Raw genomic sequence first — 22519 nt, 5'->3', positions numbered from 1 at the left:
TGGGCAGGGAGGAGGCCAGCCTCCCCTGACCTTGGCTGATCCCCCCAACCCCAGGGCCTGGGCTGGTGGAGGCTGGGGCCTGGGGGTGTGCTGCAGGGAGAAGTTTGGGGGCTGCAGGAGGCTGAGGGAGTGGGCACAGGGGCACACAGGCTGGCATGGCGTCCCTTCAAGGTGGCAGGTCTGGGGCCACTGTGCCACTGCCATGGCTGCCACCTCCTTCAGGAGCTGCAGTCTCCACTCCAGTCCCGGCGGGTCCCGGCTTTCTCAGGAGGCCCGGTGCTGCCCTGTGCTTTGGCTTCTGAGTTTGCCAGAGGAGTTTGCCCTTTTCACAAAGGCGCTGTTGAGTCTCAGGTCGAAAGGACACTCTCTGCCCATCAAACCTCATCCTCCCCCAGCCCTTTGGCCCGGTTAACCCTTACCTGTGCGGCACGGTAGCACAGTCCATGCACAGCTGTGACGCTCACCTCCCTTCCCGCCTCCCCGCTGCTGGTGTTACTGCATGTCCAACCCTGGGTCCTGCTGCACAGGGCACATGAGGATCCTGGTGGGGTGGGAGGAGAGCGGGGCCTGGCCCTGCCGGAGGAGGCGCTTTGCTGGCACCCAACCTGGCCAGGCTGGAGTGGACTCTGGGGCCTGAGCAGGATTCAGTAGCCGAACCTTGGTTGTGGTGGTGGCTGTTGAGGGCCTGGAGAGTCACGTCCTGAGGCAGAGTGGAGCCTACCTTCTTTTTTTTTTTCTTTCTTTCCTTTTCCTTTTTTTTTTTTTTTTTTTTTTTTTTTTTTTTTTTTTTGAGAGACAGAGTCTTGCTCTTTCCCTAGGCTGGAGTGCAACGGCGCGATCTCGGCTCACTGCAACCTCAGGTGATCCGCCCGCCTCAGCCTCCCAAAGTGCTGGGATTACAGGTGTGAGCCACCGTGCCTGGCTCAGCTTCTTCTTTAGACAAGCAATATGTAAATATAGTCTTAAACTTGTGTTCTGCTTTAATCTTAGAGTCAGGGTCTCGCTCTGTTGCCCAGGCTGGAGTGCAGTGGCACAATCACAGTTCACTGGAGCCTAAACCTCCTGGGCTCAAGCTACCCTGCCTCAGCCTCCTCAGTACCTGGGACTTCAGGCTGCACCACCACACCCGGCCAGTTCATGGTGTAGTCCAAGTTCCTTGAACTGTTTTGTTGTTGGGGGGGGGGGTGTGCGTGTGTGTCTGTGTGTGTGTATGTATTTTAAGACAGTATCACTCCGGCCCGGGCTGGAGTGCAGTGGCCTCCTCCTTGCTCCCAAAGTTCACCACTATTTTCTTTTCTTTTTTTGAGACAGAGTCTCGCTCTGCTGCCCAGGCTGGAGTGCAGTGGTGCGATCTCTGCTCACTGCAACCTCTGCCTCCCTGGTTCAAGCGATTCTTCTGCCTCAGCCTCCTGAGTAGCTGAGATTACAGGCGCGTGCCACCACGCCTGGCTAATTTTTGTATTTTTAGTAGAGATGGGGTTTCACCATGTTGGTCAGGCTGGTCTTGAACTCCTGACCTCGTGATCTGCCCGCCTCAGCCTCCCAAAGTGCTGGGATTATAGGCGTGAGCTACCGCAGCCAGCCACTATTTTGAATTTGGATTGAGGCCTTCTGGAGCCTCTCAGAGATGGATGGGGCCAAACCCTGCACTCAGACTTCTCTATCAGAGTCAGCACAGACGCACGTGCATCTACCATGTAGTCTTGCACAGTATCCTCTGGTGGGATGCTGGGTGGCTGCCACATTTTCGCTAAAGCCAACCATGCCGAGAAGCACCCTGGGTCTGTGCCTCCCTGTGGGTAGAGTGGGTGTTTATCCAGAACTAGAAGATACAATAACAAGGGAAGATACAATAGCAAGCATTGCTGAATGCTACAGTGTAACACTCTGAGACTTTTTTGTGAATGAATTCATTTAGTCCTTATAAACCCCTGGGGGTAGCTCACTATTCATTCTCCATTCCACAGATGGGGAATGAGGCACAGAGAAGTTAAGTAACTTGCCCAAGGTCACACAGCTAGTAAGTGAAATTTCGGGGTCATGGGTGTGTGTATTTTTCAGAAAGCAACGTTTTTTGTTGTTGTTTTTGAGATGGAGTCTGACTTTGTCGCCCAGGCTGGAGTGCGATCTCCGCTTACTGCAAGCTCCACCCCCCATGTTCACGCCATTCTCCTGACTCAGCCTCCTGAATAACTGGGACTACAGGCGCCCGCCACCACGCCTCGCTAATTTTTTTGTATTTTTAGTAGAGACGGGGTTTCACTGTCTTCGCCAGGATGGTCTCCATCTCTTGACCTCGTGATCCACCCGCCTCGGCCTCCTAAAGTGCTGGGATTACAGGCGTGAGCCACTGCGCCCGACCTCAGAAAGCAACTTTTATTTTAAGCAAAGTAATAGCCATACCTAATTTAAACAGGCAGAAAGCCTCTGACAGAGGGGAGTGCCAGGAGCCCTGGAGGTGTCTGAGGAAGGGGCTGCGCAGGAGCCAGAGGAAGAAGGCAAAGGCCAGATAGGGTCCTGTGGGTTATTTCTTCCCCCAGCCCCCACCAGCATGGGACAGAGGTAGGGGGCTCCTCTTGTGACTGGGCTCCTCTTGTGACCGGCGTCTCCTTTGCCTCCTAGAGAATCTCGATGCTGGCCTGGAGCAGAAACTGAGCTGGATCACTGGAGCCTCGGTGAGGGGGCTGCACCCCACCTGGGAAAGGCAGTGGGTGGCTGGGGCCATGTGGACAGGGAGGCTGGAGGTATCTAGAACTGCCATGTGGTGTCTGCAAGCCTCTGTCCAGCCAGGTTTCAACCATACGTGTCACTCTGCTGCTCCTCCCATGGCCTGGCCTGGATGGAAGTGGGGAGCTTCCCTGCCCACAGCACGCTGTGAGGCCCCCCGGCTCTCTGAGGCCAAGCTTTCGCTCAGGTGGAGTGGTCTGCAGTGAGACTGGAGCACCGGGTTCTGGGACATTAGGGCTGGGAATTTGGGCGTTGGGGGTGTGGTGATGGGGGTGCCCGTGCAGACGCTTGGTGGGCCAGCAGCAGCCAGAGTTGGTGTGGTCTCCTGAAAGTGCCCCTCCGAGCTTCAGCCAGGAGGAAGGCACCAGAGGGCCCGAGGAAATCCCCGCCAGCCCCGTAAGTGGGGGTCCCAGGAGGGCTTCAGAACAGGAAATGCCTGCCGCCCGCCCTCCCTCCTGTTCCAGGAACACAGGCAGCAGGAAGTGGAGCTGGCTGTGCCGGGCGCCTCCTGCACTGCCTGAGCTTTGCTGCTGGTCCGGTGGGTTGCCCTTTGCTCCTGGGCCTGGGCAGGCAGGTCACCTGAGGCCTTGTTTGTCCAGGAACGAGAAGGCAGCTGCTACCTGTAGGGTGTCACCCCAGCGTCGCCTGCCACCCTGGAAGGCCTGGGCCGGCGGGGCCCTAGGAGCACGGGCCAAGTCAGGCTTTCCCCGGTGGCACACGGTGGTGTTTATTGAGCACTTAGGGTGTGCCAGCCCCTGGCAGGGACAGCAGAGCCTTCTTCCGGCACCGGGGCCCCTACAGCCCTGGTGGGTGGGTGAGTGGCTTCCCTGGGTGGAAGCTGATGGGGACGGGTGAGGGGTGGCCGGTGGGGGCCCAGAGCCATTGCTTTTCCTGGGGCTGGGGGCGCTGCAGGGTTCTCCAAGCTGCCCCACCTCAGTCCGGGTCAGATCCGAGGGGACCGTGGGCCCCGCCCCCGCGCCGCCCCCGCGCCTCCTTCCCGGCTGCGGCGCATTCCATTCATTCCCGGGAGCTGCGCAGTGCCGAGGCCACTGCCGAGCTGGGCCGGGTGAGCTGGGCCGGATGAGCCGGGCCGGGACGGGAGGGCAGCAGGCCTGGGCGCAGGGCCGAGGGGCCTGGTTGTTGCCTGTTGCCTGCCCCCGCTGGCGCCACTGGGTGCACTTAGAAGGCGGGGGCCTGCGGGACCTGCCCCCGGATGGCCGTGGGTGGGAGGGGGGCGCGGCAGGGGTTGGGGGGCCTTCGGGCAGGCGCTGCCCCTCCCTGGTAAGGCCATGGGCTGGAGCTGTTGCCTGTGGGCGTCTCCTGGAGGCCTGGGACTTCCATACCCTCCTCTCCTCTCCCCCTGGACAGGCCACTGAGCCACAGCGGGGGACCCTGGCTGAGCTGGGCATAGACCCCCCTCCCCCAAGGTCGCGCCCAGAGGTTCCCGTGGGCTCGTAGAATCTTCCTGTCTCACTAAAACCAGCATCTTCTGGCTGATCACCCCTGTCGGGGTGAAGCCTGGGGTCCCCTGGCCCTGCCCAGCCTCTGCCATCAAGTGGCCAGGAACTCCCTGGCCTGTGGGTGTCACCCCTCCCAGCGGCTGCTGCGCTCATGGGCACCTGGGGGCTCCAGGGGTTGGGCAGGGGGCTTCAGGAGCTGGGCAGCAGCTGAGCACTGAATCCCCGGTGCAGGGAGGGGGTTCTGTGCGGCGCAGGAGCTGCCTGTCTGATGGGCATGTCCTCAGGGAGCAGGAAGGCCAGTGCAGCCCCGTCTCACTCATGCGGGCCCTGGGGTTGTTCAGATGTTGTCGGTTGGTTGCATCTTGGTCGCACCTCAAGAGATTTCAGGAAGCGTGAGGGCAATCCGAACGGGGTGCCACGGGCAGGTGGAGGGCGGCTGTGCCAGTAGATGCAGCTTCACCCAAAGCTGAGGCTCGGGAGAAACACCTCCCCTGGCTACAGAGCAACAGAGCGGGCTTCCTTGCCCTCCTGGGAGGAGAGGCCACAGGGACCGGGGGCTGTCAAAGGGTGGAGAAACGCAGTGGTCAGAGGCCAAGCTGCTCCCACTGCAGGTCAGAATCCCAGCCCCACCCATGCCCGCAGTGTGGCTTTGGGCAAATTTCACTCCGTGCCTCAGTTTCTTCACTTGAGAAATGGGTCACAAGGCTGTCATGGCTCAGCCTGGCCGTCAGAGACACAGAGATGTGGAAACATTTGCATTTTGTGACTTGTTCTTTCCACACTTAAAACTTTTTTTTTTTTTTTTTTTTTTGAGACAGAGTTCCACTCTGTCACCTAGGCTGGAGTGCAGTGGCGCAATCTCGGCTCACTGCAACCTCCACCTCCCGGGTTCAAGTGATTCTCCTGCCTCAGCCTCCAGAGTAGCTGAGACTACAGGCGGGTGCCAGCATACTCGGCTAATTTTTTGTGTTTTTAGTAGAGACGGGGTTTTTCCACGTTGGCCAGGCTGGTCTCAATCTCCTGACCTCGTGATCCGCCTGCCTCGGCCTCCGAAAGTGCTGGGATTACAGGCATTACAGGCGTGAGCCACCAGGCCCAGCAGAACTTTCAAATAGGTGGTGAGAAAGAGGATTGCGTTTCGAGGGGATGAGACGTATGCAGGGAGGTGACACTTGCGGTGGCCTGAGAGGGTGTGGCAGTCCCTCTGGAGGCACGGCGTGGGCCTGCACAGGGAGGTGGGGGAGGCCAGGGCCTGCATCCCTCGTGACCCTTTGCCATCAGGTCTGGACCCCCTTGGCACCTGCCATGGCAGGGCTGCCCTGTACACCTGGGAGGCCCCAGGGTTGGTGCACTCAGGGAAGATGACAGTGGGCCCAGGAGTGGGGGTGGTTGGGAGCATGAGGCGGGGGCACTGGCAGGGAGGCTGATGCAGGGATCACTGGCCAAGATGGAGCAGGGTCCCTAGCGTGAGAGGGACGGACCACCTTGAGGAAGAGCTCAGAGGCAGAAGGGCCCTGTCTGCCACTTGCATCTGAGCCCCCAAGATGCACCTGAGTTTGGTAGGGAAGGAAGGAGGGAGAACCACACATGTCCTGGGTGGCCTTGGATCGTCCTCCTGTTGGGAGACCCTTAACTCAGCCTGGTCCTCAGAAGCTCACCTGTCACATCACACATCCCCCTCATCCACCCAGACCCAGGCCGGACGCAGGCACAGACACCACACCGAGACGTGCTCAGTTACACACACATGGACACAGCCTGTCTAGCCCAAACACTTGGGGGCCTCCCCTTCTGAGACCTGGTGGATTTGGAGCTGCTCACGGCTCCCCAGGTCCCCTTCTTGCCTCCCCTGTGTCCCCATCAGACACTCTGCCCTGGGGGGTGGCATGGGCCAAGTGCGAGGAGTGGTGGGTGATTGCTGGCTTCCACTGTTGCACCAGGGCAGGGGGCCTGGAGGCGGTCAGGCCGCCTGGGGCTCTGGTGGGCAGTTGTAAACAGCATGTGCACTTGCTGGGGTATGCACAGTACACCCCTCGCTCTCACCCGATTCTCCAGTTTCCCCATGTCCTTCACCCCTCACTCTCACCCGATTCTCCAGTTTCTCGTGTCCTTCACCCCTCGCTCTCACCCGAGCCTCCAATTTCCCGTGTACTTCGCCTCCGCCCCATATGTGAGCTGCCTGTTCCAACGTCCAGGGGTCGGTCTGTCAGCCTGAGCCTATGCGCTGGGGCCAGTGCCTCCCGACCACCTGGAGCTGCTTGGGGTCACAGGTCAGGGGGCGTGTGTGTGAGCAGCTGAGAGCCTTTCTGGGGGCGTCGACTCCTTGCCTCGGGACTAGGCCTGCCGGTGTTGTGAGCACCTCCGGGAGGGATCCTGTAGTAGGCAGTGGCAGTGCCTTGGCCCCAGTGGTCGGTCAAGGTGGCCTTGAGGAGGGCTGGGAGGTGGTCTCCAGCAAGATCTTGAGGATGGCGGGGGTGTGAAGCAGGAAGGGGCGGAGCTCCGGGTTCCTCAGTTCGTGGAGTGGCACGATCCTCTCTGTCCCATGTTCTGACGTTTGGGGCAGGGCCCGGAGAGGGATTTGATGGGGGGGTCTTCTGGGCCGGGGCTCCCCTGACCCTTCACTCTTCCCACAGGGTGCCGGGGGCAATGGCACTGCGGCTCTGGGCCCTGACCCTGCTGGGCCTGCTGGGTGCGGCGGGCAGCCTGAGGTCCCGCAAGCTGGACTTCTTCCGCAGCGAGAGAGAGCTGAACCACCTGGCTGTGGACGAGGCCTCAGGCGTGGTGTACCTGGGGGCGGTGAATGCCCTCTACCAGCTGGATGCCAAGCTGCAGCTGGAGCAGCAGGTGGCCACGGGCCCGGCCCTGGACAACAAGAAGTGCACGCCGCCCATCGAGGCCAGCCAGTGCCACGAGGCTGAGATGACCGACAATGTCAACCAGCTGCTGCTGCTCGACCCTCCCAGGAAGCGCCTGGTGGAGTGCGGGAGCCTCTTCAAGGGCATTTGTGCCCTGCGTGCCCTGAGTAACATCTCCCTCCGCCTGTTCTACGAGGACGGCAGCGGCGAGAAGTCCTTCGTGGCCAGCAATGACGAGGGCGTGGCCACGGTGGGGCTGGTGAGCTCCACGGGTCCCGGTGACCGCGTGCTGTTTGTGGGCAAAGGCAACGGGCCGCACGACAACGGCATCATCGTGAGCACCCGGCTGCTGGACCGGACCGACAGCAGGGAAGCCTTTGAAGCCTACACGGACCACGCCACCTACAAGGCCGGCTACCTGTCCACCAACACACAGCAGTTCGTGGCGGCCTTCGAGGACGGCCCCTACGTCTTCTTTGTCTTCAACCAGCAGGACAAGCACCCGGCCCAGAACCGCACGCTGCTGGCCCGCATGTGCAGAGAGGACCCCAACTACTACTCCTACCTGGAGATGGACCTGCAATGTCGGGACCCCGACGCCAATGCCGCGGCCTTTGGCACCTGCCTGGCGGCCTCCGTGGCCGCGCCTGGCTCTGGCAGGGTGCTGTACGCTGCCTTCAGCAGAGACGGCCGGAGCAGTGGAGGGCCTGGTGCGGGCCTCTGCCTGTTCCCGCTGGACGAGGTGCACGCCAAGATGGAGGCCAACCGCAACGCCTGCTACACAGGCACCTGGGAATCTTCTACAACCCCACGGGAATCCCGTGACATCTTCTACAAGCCCTTCCACGGCGACATCCTGTGCGGCGGCCACGCGCCGGTACGGGCCTCTGTGTGTTCTTGCGGGGCCCGGACTGCAGGCGTCTGTGTGTGGGTTTGCGTGTCCCAGCCTGCTGGGGAGGGTGCACGTGAGCAGTGTGGCCGTGGTTCTCGCCAGCGTGGGTGCTCGCGTGGGTAGGTGCTGCGTGTCTCAGTGCCATTCACGCCGGCACCAGTCCCAGGCCTGTGTCGGGCACTGGGTCACACAACAGCACGGTGGGGCTCCCTGCCATGTGGGCCCTGTTCTCGGGACGTGTGTGGGGCACATGTGCCGAAGGGAAGGGCCTGTCCCAAGTCTTGGAGCCCGAGTGGGGAGGGCCCTTCAGGACGGGGGGTCTGCCTGCCGTTGACACGCTGCGGTCCGCAGGGCTCCAGCCAGAGCTTCCCGTGTGGCTCGGAGCACCTGCCCTACCCACTGGGCAGCCGCGACGGGCTCAAAGCCACGGCTGTGCTGCAGCGTGGAGGCCTGAACCTGACGGCCGTGACGGTCACCGCTGAGAACAACCACACTGTGGCTTTTCTGGGCACCTCTGACGGCCGCATCCTCAAGGTTTGGCCCAGGCTGGGGCAGGGAGGCTCTGGAGGGCCTGTCTGTGCACGAGGCCCCTACCCTCACCAGCCTGCCCTCATGCACACAGGTGTACCTCACCCCAAACGGCACCTCCTCAGAGTACGACTCTATCCTTGTGGAGATAAACAAGAGAGTCAAGCGCGACCTGGTGCTGTCTGGAGACCTGGCCAGCCTGTACGCCATGACCCAGGACAAGGTGAGCCGGACGCACCGCGGAGAGCACTCCAGGCCAAGTGCGCCCTTATGACAGGCCTGGGGGCCAGAGGAGGACTGGGTGCTGCAGAGCCAGGCCCTTCTCCTCGGGCTGGAAGAGGGGCGGCTGGACGGGTCCCGGGCAGTGTCTCCATCCTGTGTCTCTGGCACTGCCCGTCTCTGCCGTTCCTTCTGTCCTGTGTGGTCTCAACCAGGTCTCTCCCTCCGGCCCCGCCCGTGCCCCGTCCTGATGAAAGGGACCTGGGTGTTCTGAGGGTGGATGGCAAGACGGGGTCCCGGCACAGCCTCTGTGAGCTCAGTCAGTGGGGGACGTGGGCCTGGGCCCCAAGCTTGTGGGGGGTTGGTGCAAGAGCCCCTCAGGCCGGGCCTAGGAGTACCCCTCAGAGGGAACCAGTACAGAGGAGGGGAGCTGCCCCAGGAGACCCCACAGCCAAGACCTCCCGGCTTCCCTGGGCTCCCATCGGGATCCTGGGCGTGGCATGGCCAGCAGGCCAGGGCCACACAGAGCCAGAACTGTTTAACAACAAGCCTGAGGTTTCTGAGGCTTTCGAGGCCCTGGGACAAAGCTGGGTCAAGCTGGCGGTCTGGGAACATCCAGGGTCTGCGGAAGGCCCGTGTGGCCTCTGCCACGGTCCCACTCTCGGCCCCACTGCCCCAGGTGTTCCGGTTGCCAGTGCAGGAGTGCCTGAGCTACCCGACCTGCACCCAGTGCCGCGACTCGCAGGACCCCTACTGCGGCTGGTGCGTCGTCGAGGGACGGTGAGTGCCTGGGGGGGATCGGGGACACGGCCTGCCTCTGGGATCCTGGTAGGTCATGGCTTGGGTCGGGGGACACACTGCACTGTCCTAGGAGAACAAGACCCCACCCTGGGCTGAGGGAGTCCTAGTGCTGAGGCCGCCCCCTGCGCCTGCAGATGCACCCGGAAGGCCGAGTGTCCACGGGCCGAGGAGGCCAGCCACTGGCTGTGGAGCCGGAGCAAGTCTTGTGTGGCCATCACCAGCGCCCAGCCACAGAACATGAGCCGGCGGGCCCAGGGGGAGGTGCGTGGTGGGGCTGGGGTGGGGGTCCTCGGACCCAGGCTCGGCCAGGTGGGGGCTCCCCCAGGCTAGGAGCTATTGGGACAGGCAGGGGAGGGCCCCACGTCTCCCCCGCCTGGGCTCCGGGCACTGAGCCTTAGTGATGGAGCCCGCCCTCCGTTGGCTCCCTGGATCCCTGTGACCTGGGTGGGTAGGGGTGGGGCTTGTCCCTATCCAGGGTAGACCCAGGCCTTGTCCCAGGAGGGGTGACCACAGAGGGGCCTGTGTTGGAAGATGCGAAGTCAGGTTCTGGAGGCTCCTCTGGGACGTGCGCCCACACACACAGTGAGGTCGAGTCACGGGTAGGTGGGCAGACAGGACTTGGGGTTCCCGGTGTGAGCTGCAGGGCTCCTCCCTCAGGTGCAGCTGACCGTCAGCCCCCTCCCCGCCCTGAGCAAGGAGGATGAGTTGCTGTGCCTCTTTGGGGAGTCGCCGCCACACCCAGCCCGTGTGGAGGGCGGCACCGTCATCTGCAACTCCCCAAGCAGCATCCCCATCACGCCGCCAGGCCAGGGTGAGGCCCCTTCCCAAGCCCCCAGGTGGCCCTTCTTGGTCACACGGGGCCCTGTGCACGTGGGCTCTTGCCTCTGCTGGCCCCTGGGTGCAAGCTGGGCACAGGCACACTCTGCGGCCACTCCGGGGGCCCAGCCTGAATGAAGCCTGTGGTGGGGTTGCTGTGCGTGTTGGGGGAGGTTCTGGCCCCCAGGGCTGTCTGCAGCCACGCCCCCAGGCCCGTAACAAAGGTGACTTGTCTTCAGCCTGTTCTCTCATCACGTCCAGAGCAGCATCCGGGTGCCCTGTCCAGCCTGAGACAGTAGGGGCTGTTCCCAGAGGCTGCAGGGCCGCCAGGGCTGTCTGCAGCCACGCCCCCCAGGCCCGAAGCAAGGGTGACTTGTCTTCAGCCTGCTTCCTCATCACGTCCAGAGCAGCATGTGGGTGCCAGGTGCCAGGCCCCGTCGTCTGGGCAGACGCCCCTCACCCCTCCCTGCCGTGTCCAGCCCAGCCTGAGAGAGCAGGGCGGTTCCCAGAGGCTGCAGGGCCTCACATGTGGGCCAGGGCAGGCGTCACGCCCATATCCCTTGAGTTTTGGGGGCAGTGGGGCCACACAGTGACGTGGGCAGGGACCTGGCAGGTCCTACCCAGACTCCAAGGAGCCGCTGCCCTCAGTGCCTGCGGGAACAGAGGGTACGAAAGCAACCTGGCCCTGGGGAGGAAGGCAAACCCCGCACTGGGCCCGACACCCGAACCGAGATCTGATAGCAGGTGGCAGGCCCAGCCCAGCGTGAACGGGCGTCCTGGCAGGCGCCATCTGAAGACCAGGCGTCTCCACCTCGGCCCCCGGAGTCAGCCCCAGGGGAGGCTCAGCCCGGCCCTCGGCCCTGCGGCCTCCACCTTGATGCCGTCCCCTCTGTTGTCTGCAGACCACGTGGCTGTGACCATCCAGCTCCTCCTCAGACGAGACAATATCTTCCTCACTTCCTACAAGTACCCCTTCTACGACTGCCGCCAGGCCATGAGCCTGGAGGAGAACCTGCCGTGAGTGTCTCCTGCCCCTCGACCCCGCCCCACCCACCCACCCAGCCCTGCTCACAATCTTCTCTGGACGCAGGTGCATCTCCTGCGTGAGCAACCGCTGGACCTGCCAGTGGGACCTGCGCTACCATGAGTGCCGGGAGGCCTCGCCCAACCCTGAGGACGGCATCATCCGTGCCCACATGGTGAGGGGCCTCGGGGACATGGTGAGGGGCCTCAGGCCCTCGGGGGACTGTTCAGGGCACGGCTGCTCTGCTGTGCCCAGGCAGCACCTGACCAGCTTTGCTCTCCCAGGAGGACAGCTGTCCCCAGTTCCTGGAACCCAGCCCCCTGGTGATCCCCATGAACCATGAGACAGATGTGACCTTCCAGGGCAAGAACCTGGACACTGTGAAGGTGCGGAGGGAGGGGTGCCGGGCGGCGACAGGCTAAGGTGCGGAGGGAGGCTGCGGCAGGCCAGCGACAGGCAGGCTAAGGTGCGGAGGGAGGCCTTGGCAGGCCGGTGCTGATGGGTGTGTGGTAGCCTGAGCTCCACCTGTGCTCCCCAACTCGGGACCCCCACATGAGGTAGAGGGCATAGGATATATCAGGGACAGAAGCCAGGAGGGAGCATGCGGGGGCCTTTGGATGGGACTGAGCAGAGGTGGTGGAGGAGGCAGGTGTGCAGAGGTTGAGGGGCCAGTGCCACCTCCCGAGGAGGGAGCTGTGGGGGCCACGATGCCGGGTGGGCCGGGCGATGCCCTCAGGTCGATGAGTGGTGGAGGTGACCAGGGGACACCCACACAGGACGTTCAGAGGCTTCTGCAGACACAGGTGTTTGGACTGCGGAGTGGCCGAGGGGTCAGCTGGCATGGGAGAGTCTGAGGGACAGGCACGTGTGGGGTGAGGAGAGGGCTCACACTGTAGGCACTGAGGAGGGACTGCGGGGGTTCTGGGAGGAGGGCCAGGGTACCAGAGCCGCCCGTCCAGGGTCCTGACGGGTTGGTCTGCAGGGTTCTTCCCTGCACGTGGGCAGTGACTTGCTCAAGTTCATGGAGCCAGTGAGCATGCAGGAATCCGGGACCTTCGTCTTTCGGACCCCAAAGGTATGGCTCCAGGGCAGGCCGGCTCAGTTGCTGGACCCTAGGGCCCAGGGTGGGGTGGCGGGTTACCTCCAGGACTGTGAGGGGAGAGGCAGCAGGGAGACCCCAGGGACCAGAACCCAGCCAGGGGCTTGCCGTGCCCTTCGCTGCTGGAGAAGCCCCCTCTGCCCTCTGCCTCCGGGGGACAGAGTGGCACAGAGCAGTGTCCGTGGGGTTCCCCAACTTCCGACACCTGAAGGCCTCCCCTGCTGCCCTTGGCTGGGAAGGGACCCGGTGGCCACAGGGTGGTTGCCCTCGTGACCCCCGACCCGCGCCCCTCTGTGGGGGCGGGAAGTGCAGTGTGCCCCTGTGTGTTCCCCAGCTGTCCCACGATGCCAACGAGACGCTGCCTCTGCATCTCTACGTCAAGTCTTACGGCAAGAATATCGACAGCAAGCTCCATGGTGGGGGCCACGGGCGGGTGCAGTGGGGGGTGGGCAGGGGGACAGGTGGGCACCGTGGGGACAGGTGGGGGCCGGGCAGGCACGGGGTGACCGCTGATGGCAGCTCTCCCCGCAGTGACCCTCTACAACTGCTCCTTTGGCCGCAGCGACTGCAGCCTGTGCCAGGCCGCTCACCCTGACTACAGGTGTGCGTGGTGCGGGGGCCAGAGCAGGTGCGTGTATGAGGCCCTGTGCAACGCCACCTCCGAGTGCCCGCCGCCCGTCATCACCAGGGTGAGCCCCTCGAAGCCTGGCCCACACCCTCCCGCGCCCCTGGCCTGAGCCCCTCCCTGCTCACCCGGCTCTGCGGTTTCAGATCCAGCCTGAGACAGGCCCCCTCGGTGGCGGCATCCGCATCACCATCCTGGGGTCCAATTTGGGTGTCCGAGCAGAGGACATCCAGAGGATCTCCGTGGCTGGCCGGAACTGCGCCTTTCAGCCGGAAAGTTACTCCGTGTCCACCCGGTGAGTGGACGGCCCTGGCCCGGGCCCCGTCGGCCGTGTCAGTAACCACGCTGGGGTTCAGGTGACGGGGTGGGTGGAGAGGCGGAGGGGGTGAGGGTGTCAGGGTAGGGGTGGGTCGGGAGGGCCTGGGCCACCCTGCCTGTCGTCCGCCAGGATCGTGTGTGTGATTGAGGCTGCAGAGGCGCCCTTCACTGGGGGCGTCCAGGTGGATGTCTTCGGGAAACTCGGCCATTCGCCTCCCAACGTCCAGTTCACCTTCCAAGTAAGCACCTGGCCTCGGGGACCTGCCGAACCCGGGAGGAGGGCTCTGCCCGCCACCTCCCCACGACAGTTGCCATCCAGCCCAGGGCTAAGGGTGTCCTGTGCCCCGTCCTCACCCGACTGCCCCTGCGGCTCTTTCAGCAGCCCCAGCCTCTCAGTGTGGAGCCGCAGCAGGGACCGCAGGCGGGCGGCACCACACTGACCATCCACGGCACCTACCTGGACACGGGCTCCCAGGAGGATGTGCGGGTGACCCTCAACGGCATCCCGTGTAAAGTGTGGGTGTCACCGCCAAGCTGCTGAGTCTGGTTGGCCCTGGCCCTGGGTATGGAGGGGGGCACTTCCTGAGACCTGAGTGGCCCTAAGGGATGGCGGGGCCAGCCTGGTCGGGCTGGGGCTGGTCCCGGGGGAGGGGTTGATGCAGACTAGCACCCTCCCTCCCCAGGACGAAGTTTGGGGCACAGCTCCAGTGTGTCACAGGCCCCCAGGCGACCCGGGGCCAGATGCCCCTGGAGGTTTCCTATGGGGGCTCCCCGGTGCCCAGCTCTAGCATCTTCTTCACCTACCGTGAAAACCCCGTACTGCGAGCCTTTGAGCCACTGCGAAGCTTTGCCAGGTGAGGCTGGTGCGCCCCGCCCCGCCCCACTCTGCCCACACCCAGCTGCCTCCTCAGTGCCCTTGGCTGACTGCGCTGGAAGGAATGTGGTGGGGCTGGTCTGTGCAGCGGGAGGAAGCCTCTGGAAAACCCCACTGCACCCCAGATCCACTTCCTCCTAGAAACCCAGACGGGCACACCACAGGGCTCCATGCTCACCAGGCCCCGCGTGCCCCCCGCCCACGGTGGCACAGTCCCGCGCTCAGCACGGCCCACCGTGTTGCCCCTTTGCCCACCCAGACCCACACATGCACCTGGAAGCCCTGTGTGGGCAGAGCCAGGGTGGGCGGGGACGGGAGGGCAAAGCCTGCAGGGACCACCCTTGCCGGCCGAGCCCACAGCGGCACTGCCCTCCCCAGTGGTGGTCGCAGCATCAACGTCACGGGTCAGGGCTTCAGCCTGATCCAGAGGTTTGCCATGGTGGTCATCGCGGAGCCCCTGCAGTCCTGGCAGCCGCCGCGGGAGGCTGAATCCCTGCAGCCTGTGACGGTCAGTCCTGGTGTGGGCTCAGCTCTGGCACCGGCCAATGGGATCGCGCCCAGGAAGGGCAGGGTCTTCACCCGGGGGCTGACGGCTGGGACTTGCCCGCAGGTGGTGGGCATGGACTACGTGTTCCACAACGACACCAAGGTTGTCTTCCTGTCCCCGGCTGTCCCCGAGGAGCCAGAGGCCTACAACCTCACGGTGCTGATCGAGATGGACGGGCACCGTGCCCTGCTCAGGACGGAGGCCGGGGCCTTCGAGTACGTGCCTGATCCCACCTTTGAGAACTTCACAGGTGGTGTCAAGAAGCAGGTCAACAAGCTCATCCACGCCCGGGTGAGGATGGTGCAGCCCCGGGGCTCTGGGTCCCGTTCGGGTCTGGGCTCAGAGCTGGTCCACGCGTCCCTAGTTCCCTCCTGCTCACCCTGGCCGCTGCCCCCTCCCCAGGGCACCAATCTGAACAAGGCGATGACGCTGCAGGAGGCCGAGGCCTTTGTGGGTGCCGAGCGCTGCACCATGAAGACGCTGACGGAGACCGACCTGTACTGCGAGCCACCGGAGGTGCAGCCCCCGCCCAAGCGGCGGCAGAAACGGGACACCACACACAACCTGCCTGAGTTCATTGTGCGTGCACGGGGCGGGCGGGAGGCGCCCCCACGGGACCGCGCTGAACCTGGCCCTCCACGCAGGTGAAGTTCGGCTCTCGCGAGTGGGTGCTGGGCCGCGTGGAGTATGACACACGGGTGAGCGATGTGCCACTCAGCCTCATCTTGCCGCTGGTCATTGTGCCCATGGTGGTTGTCATCGCGGTGTCTGTCTACTGCTACTGGTGAGCCCGCCCCGCGGCTGTGCCAACACCCCCAGCCCTCAGCCCTCCCGCCTCGGCCCCTCTGGCCTCACCCACCGCCCTGCACAGGCAGGCGTGTAGATCCACCTCCTCATCCGGGCAGCTGAGCAGTCGGCCCGGCAGTACCCAGGAGCCTCCCTGTGCCCCGCAGGAGGAAGAGCCAGCAGGCCGAACGAGAGTATGAGAAGATCAAGTCCCAGCTGGAGGGCCTGGAGGAGAGTGTGCGGGACCGCTGCAAGAAGGAATTCACGGGTAGGGGCCGCTCGGCGGCGGCCGCTCGGGGGCTGGTGCTTGGGCTCCTCCTACGGCGGGAATGCTGTGTGTGGTGTGGGGATCAGGGCCCCAGGTGGCCAGGGACGTCTCACGCCAGCCTCCCCCTAGACCTGATGATCGAGATGGAGGACCAGACCAACGACGTGCACGAGGCTGGCATCCCCGTGCTGGACTACAAGACCTACACCGACCGCGTCTTCTTCCTGCCCTCCAAGGACGGCGACAAGGACGTGATGATCACTGGCAAGCTGGACATCCCCGAGCCGCGGCGGCCGGTGGTGGAGCAGGCCCTCTACCAGTTCTCCAACCTGCTGAACAGCAAGTCCTTCCTCATCAACGTGAGCCGGGTGGCCAGCGGGCGGGCGGGAGGGCGCACAGGCGGCGCTGGGCAGGCTCTGACCGCCGGCCCCCACAGTTCATCCACACCCTGGAGAACCAGCGGGAGTTCTCGGCCCGCGCCAAGGTCTACTTCGCGTCCCTGCTGACGGTGGCGTTGCACGGGAAGCTGGAGTACTACACCGACATCATGCGCACGCTCTTCCTGGAGCTCCTGGAGCAGTATGTGGTGGCCAAGAACCCCAAGCTGATGCTGCGCAGGTGCACATGGGCGGGACCGCAAGCGGGGCGACCACAGGGCTGGTGGCGGGTGGCACAGAGGCCTATTGGGCACCCAGGAGCCGGCAGGTTCCAGCCAGCAGTGGTGGTGGGGGGCAGCCTAGGGGTGATGTCCCTGGCAGCAAACACAAAGCCGGACTCTAGCCCTTCCTGTCCAGCGGTTTCAGCTGGTCACAGCGTAAGTCCTCTGCAGAACAGGAGAAAGGTGGCGGACTTCCCATAAGGGCTGGTGCTGCCACCGGGCAGTCCTCACTGCAGGCCACACCCAGGCCTGGACGGGCGACGCTGGCGCAAGCGTGGCCGGGTGCTTGGAGGAGTCAGTTGGGCCTCAGGAATACTATGGGGTCACTTGCTACAAGGCGTCCCTGCACCCCCAGGTCTGAGACTGTGGTGGAGAGGATGCTGTCCAACTGGATGTCCATCTGCTTGTACCAGTATCTTAAGGTGGGTTACACTGCAGCCTGGCTGGGGGTTGAGGGGCGAGGCAGACTGCTGCCGTTCCCTCCAGTGTCCCCCCTATCTGTACAGCACCTTGAGGTGGGCCCTGCCTGGACAGGTTTGCTTCCTGCCCCTGACACGGTCAACCCTGTCCATGCCTCTGGCCAGGGCTCCGGGGGCCCCTTCCAGGCCTCAAGTCCCCTGACCTCCCAGCCTCCCCTCCGTGTTACTCCAGGACAGTGCCGGCGAGCCCCTGTACAAGCTCTTCAAGGCCATCAAACATCAGGTGGAAAAGGGCCCGGTGGATGCGGTACAGAAGAAGGCCAAGTACACTCTCAACGACACGGGGCTGCTGGGGGACGATGTGGAGTATGCGCCTCTGGTGAGCTCCTGGGGTGGGGGCCGCCATGGGCGCCTCGGATCTGGGCTAAGGAGCTTGGGCATCCCCTGGCCACAGACGGGACCCACAGGCTAGAGGCCATCCACCTCCTCTGTGGATTCGAGTTACAGCCTGCTCTTACTCGGGCTCGGGGAGGGTCCTGGGTGCCGGTGGCTGTGGGCTCTGGAGGCTGTAAGTGTGCGGGCCCTCCGTCAGCTCTTCCTGGGCACCCCCACCTCCTGGAGGCCATGTGAGGGGCCTGGCACACCAGGTGTGTCCGGGGTTCCGTACACACGTGACCGGTGGGTGTGGCAGGAGCCTGTGCACGCGTGAGACGTGTGTATTCCGTGTGTGTGCATGTGCTTCCGTGAGCTTGTATGTCAGCCTGAGTGAGCGGTTCTGAGCTGTCCCCGTCTTTCTGTTCTGCTGAGCCAGAGCAGGCAGGGGAAGGGCAGAGTGTGGTCATCTGGGAAGCCTCGGGGGCTCGGAGCCTGCTGGCGGAGGCCTGCTGTCCGAGGGTGCCGCTGTGGTGGGCAGAGCTGGCGGGGCAGACAGTGGCTCCTACGTGGTGCGGGTGAGAGCAGGGCCTCCCCGTCCGACTTCATCCTGGATGTCTCGGCAGACGGTGAGCGTGATCGTGCAGGACGAGGGAGTTGATGCCATCCCGGTGAAGGTCCTCAATTGTGACACCATCTCCCAGGTCAAGGAGAAGATCATTGACCAGGTGTACCGCGGGCAGCCCTGCTCCTGCTGGCCCAGGCCAGATAGCGTGGTCCTGGGTGAGTGCCAGTCCCTGCCCGTCTGCACACGGGCGCCCATGTGCCTGGCCCGTGTCCTGGGGCAGGATCCTGCCTGGCTGGCTTTCTCATGTGGGAGTGGTGGGCAGTGGGAGGAACCTTGGTGGCCGGGGCCCAAGCTGGGCTGTCTCTTCCCAGAGTGGCGTCCGGGCTCCACAGCCCAGATCCTGTCGGACCTGGACCTGACGTCACAGCGGGAGGGCCGGTGGAAGCGCGTCAACACCCTCATGCACTACAATGTGAGCGTGTGGGCCGGGGCGGGCGAGAACTGGGCACTCCGGGGCACAGCCCACTCTCACCACCGTGTTCTCCAGGTCCGGGACGGAGCCACCCTCATCCTTTCCAAGGTGGGGGTCTCCCAGCAGCCGGAGGACAGCCAGCAGGACCTGCCTGGGGAGCGTGAGTCCCTCCCTCTTGCCCGTTTCCTTCCAGCCCCAGGTGGTCGGCATGGACCACGTCCGCCCTGGAAACATGTACCCCCACCCACCCCGCCACCACTGCTCCCCGTGGGACCCATGCCCCAGACCTGGGTGGGGGTGTCTCAGTGCCCGCTCCCCACAGGCCATGCCCTCCTGGAGGAGGAGAACCGGGTGTGGCACCTGGTGCGGCCGACCGACGAGGTGGATGAGGGCAAGTCCAAGCGAGGCAGCGTGAAGGAGAAGGAGCGGACGAAGGCCATCACTGAGATCTACCTGACGCGGCTGCTCTCAGTCAAGGTGGGCCCCTGTGGGTGTGTGGGTTGGCACCAGGAGCTGGGACCATGGCGCCGCGCTGAGACCCACCCCCCCAGGAGCTGGGCCCACGACGCCACGCTGAGACTCTCCCCCCCCACGGCACCACGCTGAGACCCTCCCCCCAGGGGCTGCGCCCACGGCGCCACGCTGAGACCCTCCCCCCCACGGCGCCACGCTGAGACCCTCCCCTCCACGGCGCCACGCTGAGACCCTCCCCCCCACGGCGCCACGCTGAGACCCTCCCCCCCACGGCGCCACGCTGAGACCCTCCTCCCCCACAGCACCACGCTGAGACCCTCCCCCCCAGGGGCCGCGCCCACGGTGCCACGCTGAGACCCTCCCCCCCACAGGGCACACTGCAGCAGTTTGTGGACAACTTCTTCCAGAGCGTGCTGGCGCCCGGGCATGCGGTGCCACCCGCAGTCAAGTACTTCTTCGACTTCCTGGACGAGCAGGCGGAGAAGCACAACATCCAGGATGAGGACACCATCCACATCTGGAAGACAAACAGGTGAGGCTGTGCACCCCCCGCAGCCGAGCCCAGCTCCGCTACTTCTCACTCTTGGGAGGCTCCGCACCCCCCCGCAGCCGAGCCCAGCTCCGCTACTTCTCACTCTTGGGAGGCTCCGCACCCCCCCGCAGCCGAGCCCAGCTCCGCTACTTCTCACTCTTGGGAGGCTCCGCACCCCCCCCGCAGCCGAGCCCAGCTCCGCTACTTCTCACTCTTGGGAGGCTCCGCACCCCCCAGGCCCAGCCCCGCTCTCATTCCCACCGCTCTGCCTCAGCTTACCGCTCCGGTTCTGGGTGAACATCCTCAAGAACCCCCACTTCATCTTCGACGTGCACGTCCACGAGGTGGTGGACGCCTCGCTGTCAGTCATCGCCCAGACCTTCATGGACGCCTGCACGCGCACGGAGCATAAGCTGAGCCGCGTGAGTGGGGCGGGGACAGGTCGGGGCAGGGAGGCCTGAGTCTGCCCCAGGAACATCTTGTGAGCTGGGAGCTTGTCTGGGGTGTGGATTTGCACATCTTGGGCTGGAGCCCTTGATGAGGGGGTGGCGCGTGGCCGAGGCTGGGGGCACAGGCGCCCAGCAGAGCCTGGGAGATCCCGAGACCACTTGCCCTCTCCCACAGTACCCAAGCAGAGAAACTGAGTTACTACAGATCACAAAATAAGTAGTTGTTTTGGTTTGTTTTTTATTTTGAAATGGAGTTTTGCTCTGTTGCCCAGGCTGGAGTGCAGTGGCGCGATCTGGGCTCACTGCAACCTCTGCCTCCTGGGTTCGAGCGATTCTCCTGCCGCAGCCTCCTGAGTAGCTGGGATTACGGGTGCCCACCACCACACCCGGCTAATTTTTGTATTTTTAGTGGAGACGGGGTTTCACCATGTTGGGCAGGCTGGTCTTGAACCCCTGACCTCAGGTGATCTGCCCGCCTCAGCCTCCTAAAGCGTTAGGATTACAGGCATGAGCCACTGTGCCCGGCCCATACTTTTCTTGAAGAAAGTGTCAGTTCAGGGCAGGGGAGGCTACCCAGGGGGACTCTGAGCGGCCCCAGCCTGGGCCCCTTGGCCAGGCATCACTGGGTTTTCTCCCCGACAGGACTCTCCCAGCAACAAGCTGCTGTATGCCAAGGAGATCTCCACCTACAAGAAGATGGTGGAGGAGTAAGTGCTGCCCGCCCTCCAGGCCAGGCCCCCGTGCCCACCCTCGACCCCCTGCGGGGAGGTTCAGGCCTTGGTTTCTCCCACCACCCCCTTTGTGTCCCCCGCTGCCCACACTGTGATGCTCCCACCCCTGCAGTTACTACAAGGGCATCCGGCAGATGGTGCAGGTCAGCGACCAGGACATGAACACACACCTGGCAGAGATTTCCCGGGTAAGGAGGCCACCAGGGACGCACCCACGGCCGTCCCCTGCTCCTGGCTCCTACTACCCTGTGCTGAGCCTGGCCCTGAGCTGCAGGGCAGGGGTTAAATGGTGTTGAGGGGGAGAGAGGGTGGGGTGGAACCTCGAGGTGGGCCCAGCCATGTGAATTGAGCGTGCTGTGTGTGGGGAGTGTGAGCTGTTTGAAGCCAGGCCATGCCCACAGCACCCCCTCCCTATGGCTCAACCCACGGCCATGCCCACAGCACCCCCTCCCTGTGGCTCCACCCACAGCCATGCCCACAGCACCCCCTCCCTGTGACTCCACCCACAGCCATGCCCACAGCGCCCCCTCCCTGTGGGTCCACCCACAGCCATGCCCACAGTGCCTCTCCCTGTGGGTCCACCCACAGCCGTGCCCACAGCGCCCCCTCCCTGTGGCTCAACCCACGGCCATGCCCACAGCGCCCCCTCCCTGTGGGTCCATCCACAGCTGTGCCCACAGCGCCCCCTCCTTGTGGCTCCACCACCCACAGCCGTGCCCACAGCGCCCCCTCCCTGTGGGTCCATCCACAGCCATGCCCACAGCGCCCCCTCCCTGTGACTCCACCCACAGCCGTGCATCACACAAGAAGACACTGAGATGGTTGTGTGTGCAGGATTCTGTCTGTGTGGGTGTCTAAGGCCACGCCACATGGGGGGCCCTAAGTGCTGCCTGTGCCCAAGGCCCCAGCTGCTGCCCCGGGGAGGCCTCTTGTCCTGGGCGTCCTGCACTACCCCTGCCAGCCCTGGGGCTCCCACAGCCCCTTTTCTGCCCTGACCGTCCCGTCACCCCGCAGGCACACACGGACTCCCTAAACACCCTCGTGGCACTACACCAGCTCTACCAATACACACAGAAGTACTATGACGAGGTAGGGTCAGGCCCCTGGGGGCGGGGGGGGGCCGGGCGATCCCCCAATGTGCTCTGATGGGACTCTCCCTCAGATCATCAATGCCTTGGAGGAGGACCCCGCCGCCCAGAAGATGCAGCTGGCCTTCCGCCTGCAGCAGATTGCGGCTGCGCTGGAGAACAAGGTCACTGACCTCTGACCTCCAATCTCCAGTGCTGCCTTGGGGCGTAGGTACCCAAGGTACCTGAGAGCCCCTCGGGGGAGGAGGCCAAGTGGCTGTGGCTGAGGCCCCCACCCTCCCCCGGAGAACGCGCCCCATGCGGGAGTGGGTGCAGCAGGAACCCACCCAACGTCTAGACTGTAGCATCTTCCTCTGAGCAATACCGCCTGGGCGCTGCACCAGCACCAGCACCAGCACCAGCCCCGGCCCCAGCCCCAGCTCCCTCCGGCGGCAGAACCAGCATCGGGTGTTCACTGTCGAGTCTCGAGTGATTTGAAAATGTGCCTTACGCTGCCACGCTGGGGGCAGCTGGCCTCCGCCTCCGCCCACGCACCAGCAGCCGCCTCCATGCCCCTGGGTTGGGCCCCTGGGGATCTGAGGGCCTGTGGCCCCCAGGGCAAGCTCCCAGATCCTGCGTCTGTCTGTCCACCTCGGGATGGGAGGAGGAGAAAAAGCGGTACGATGCCTTGCTGACCTCACCGGCCTCCCAAGGGTGCCGGCACTCTGGGTGGACTCGGCTGCTGGGCCCCACGTCAAAGGTCGAGTCGTAGGTCAAGTCCTGCGTCGGGGCCCAGACATCCTGGGGTCCTGGTCTGTCAGACAGGCTGCCCTAGAGCCCCACCCAGTCCAGTGGGACTGGGAGCAGTTCCACCAAGACCACCCTACCCCTTTTTGTAAATCTTGTTCATTGTAAATCAAATACAGTCGTCTTTTTCA

The 22519-nt window shown here is 64.1% G+C and overlaps 1 protein-coding gene across 16 annotated transcripts in view; it reads left to right on the top strand.

The window, feature by feature from the left end:
* Positions 1-22519, top strand: part of LOC105489756 (plexin B2) — a 33248-nt gene extending 10729 nt beyond the window's left edge. For 10 of the 16 annotated variants that reach the window (XM_011754803.3, XM_071080820.1, XM_071080819.1 and 7 more), the window contains exons 2-37: positions 2623-2675; positions 6821-7919; positions 8286-8468; positions 8557-8685; positions 9361-9461; positions 9617-9743; positions 10140-10293; positions 11201-11315; positions 11389-11497; positions 11607-11708; positions 12305-12397; positions 12756-12837; positions 12953-13110; positions 13193-13341; positions 13495-13603; positions 13744-13880; positions 14048-14218; positions 14617-14746; positions 14849-15076; positions 15188-15364; positions 15430-15569; positions 15739-15839; positions 15969-16198; positions 16276-16457; positions 16853-16919; positions 17149-17295; positions 17915-18071; positions 18228-18328; positions 18404-18488; positions 18651-18805; positions 19174-19334; positions 19609-19756; positions 20426-20490; positions 20627-20702; positions 21529-21603; positions 21677-22519. In XM_011754803.3, coding sequence (XP_011753105.1) covers positions 6834-7919; positions 8286-8468; positions 8557-8685; positions 9361-9461; positions 9617-9743; positions 10140-10293; positions 11201-11315; positions 11389-11497; positions 11607-11708; positions 12305-12397; positions 12756-12837; positions 12953-13110; positions 13193-13341; positions 13495-13603; positions 13744-13880; positions 14048-14218; positions 14617-14746; positions 14849-15076; positions 15188-15364; positions 15430-15569; positions 15739-15839; positions 15969-16198; positions 16276-16457; positions 16853-16919; positions 17149-17295; positions 17915-18071; positions 18228-18328; positions 18404-18488; positions 18651-18805; positions 19174-19334; positions 19609-19756; positions 20426-20490; positions 20627-20702; positions 21529-21603; positions 21677-21781 — 5535 coding nt within the window. In that variant the 5' untranslated portion in view covers positions 2623-2675; positions 6821-6833 and the 3' untranslated portion in view covers positions 21782-22519. Of the gene's footprint in view, positions 1-1510; positions 2021-2372; positions 2391-2496; positions 2520-2622; positions 2676-6820; positions 7920-8285; positions 8469-8556; positions 8686-9360; positions 9462-9616; positions 9744-10139; positions 10294-11200; positions 11316-11388; positions 11498-11606; positions 11709-12304; positions 12398-12755; positions 12838-12952; positions 13111-13192; positions 13342-13494; positions 13604-13743; positions 13881-14047; positions 14219-14616; positions 14747-14848; positions 15077-15187; positions 15365-15429; positions 15570-15738; positions 15840-15968; positions 16199-16275; positions 16458-16852; positions 16920-17148; positions 17296-17914; positions 18072-18227; positions 18329-18403; positions 18489-18650; positions 18806-19173; positions 19335-19608; positions 19757-20425; positions 20491-20626; positions 20703-21528; positions 21604-21676 lie in introns of those variants that run through there. The other 6 variants (XM_071080812.1, XM_071080813.1, XM_071080811.1 and 3 more) reach the window with 5 other exon arrangements.

The sequence above is a fragment of the Macaca nemestrina genome, chromosome 15 (genome assembly GCF_043159975.1).
Source record: "Macaca nemestrina isolate mMacNem1 chromosome 15, mMacNem.hap1, whole genome shotgun sequence".
NCBI classification, from domain to species: Eukaryota; Metazoa; Chordata; class Mammalia; order Primates; family Cercopithecidae; genus Macaca; species Macaca nemestrina.
Note: the sequence above shows the minus strand (reverse complement) of the source record. Positions and strands in the feature narration are given on the sequence as shown.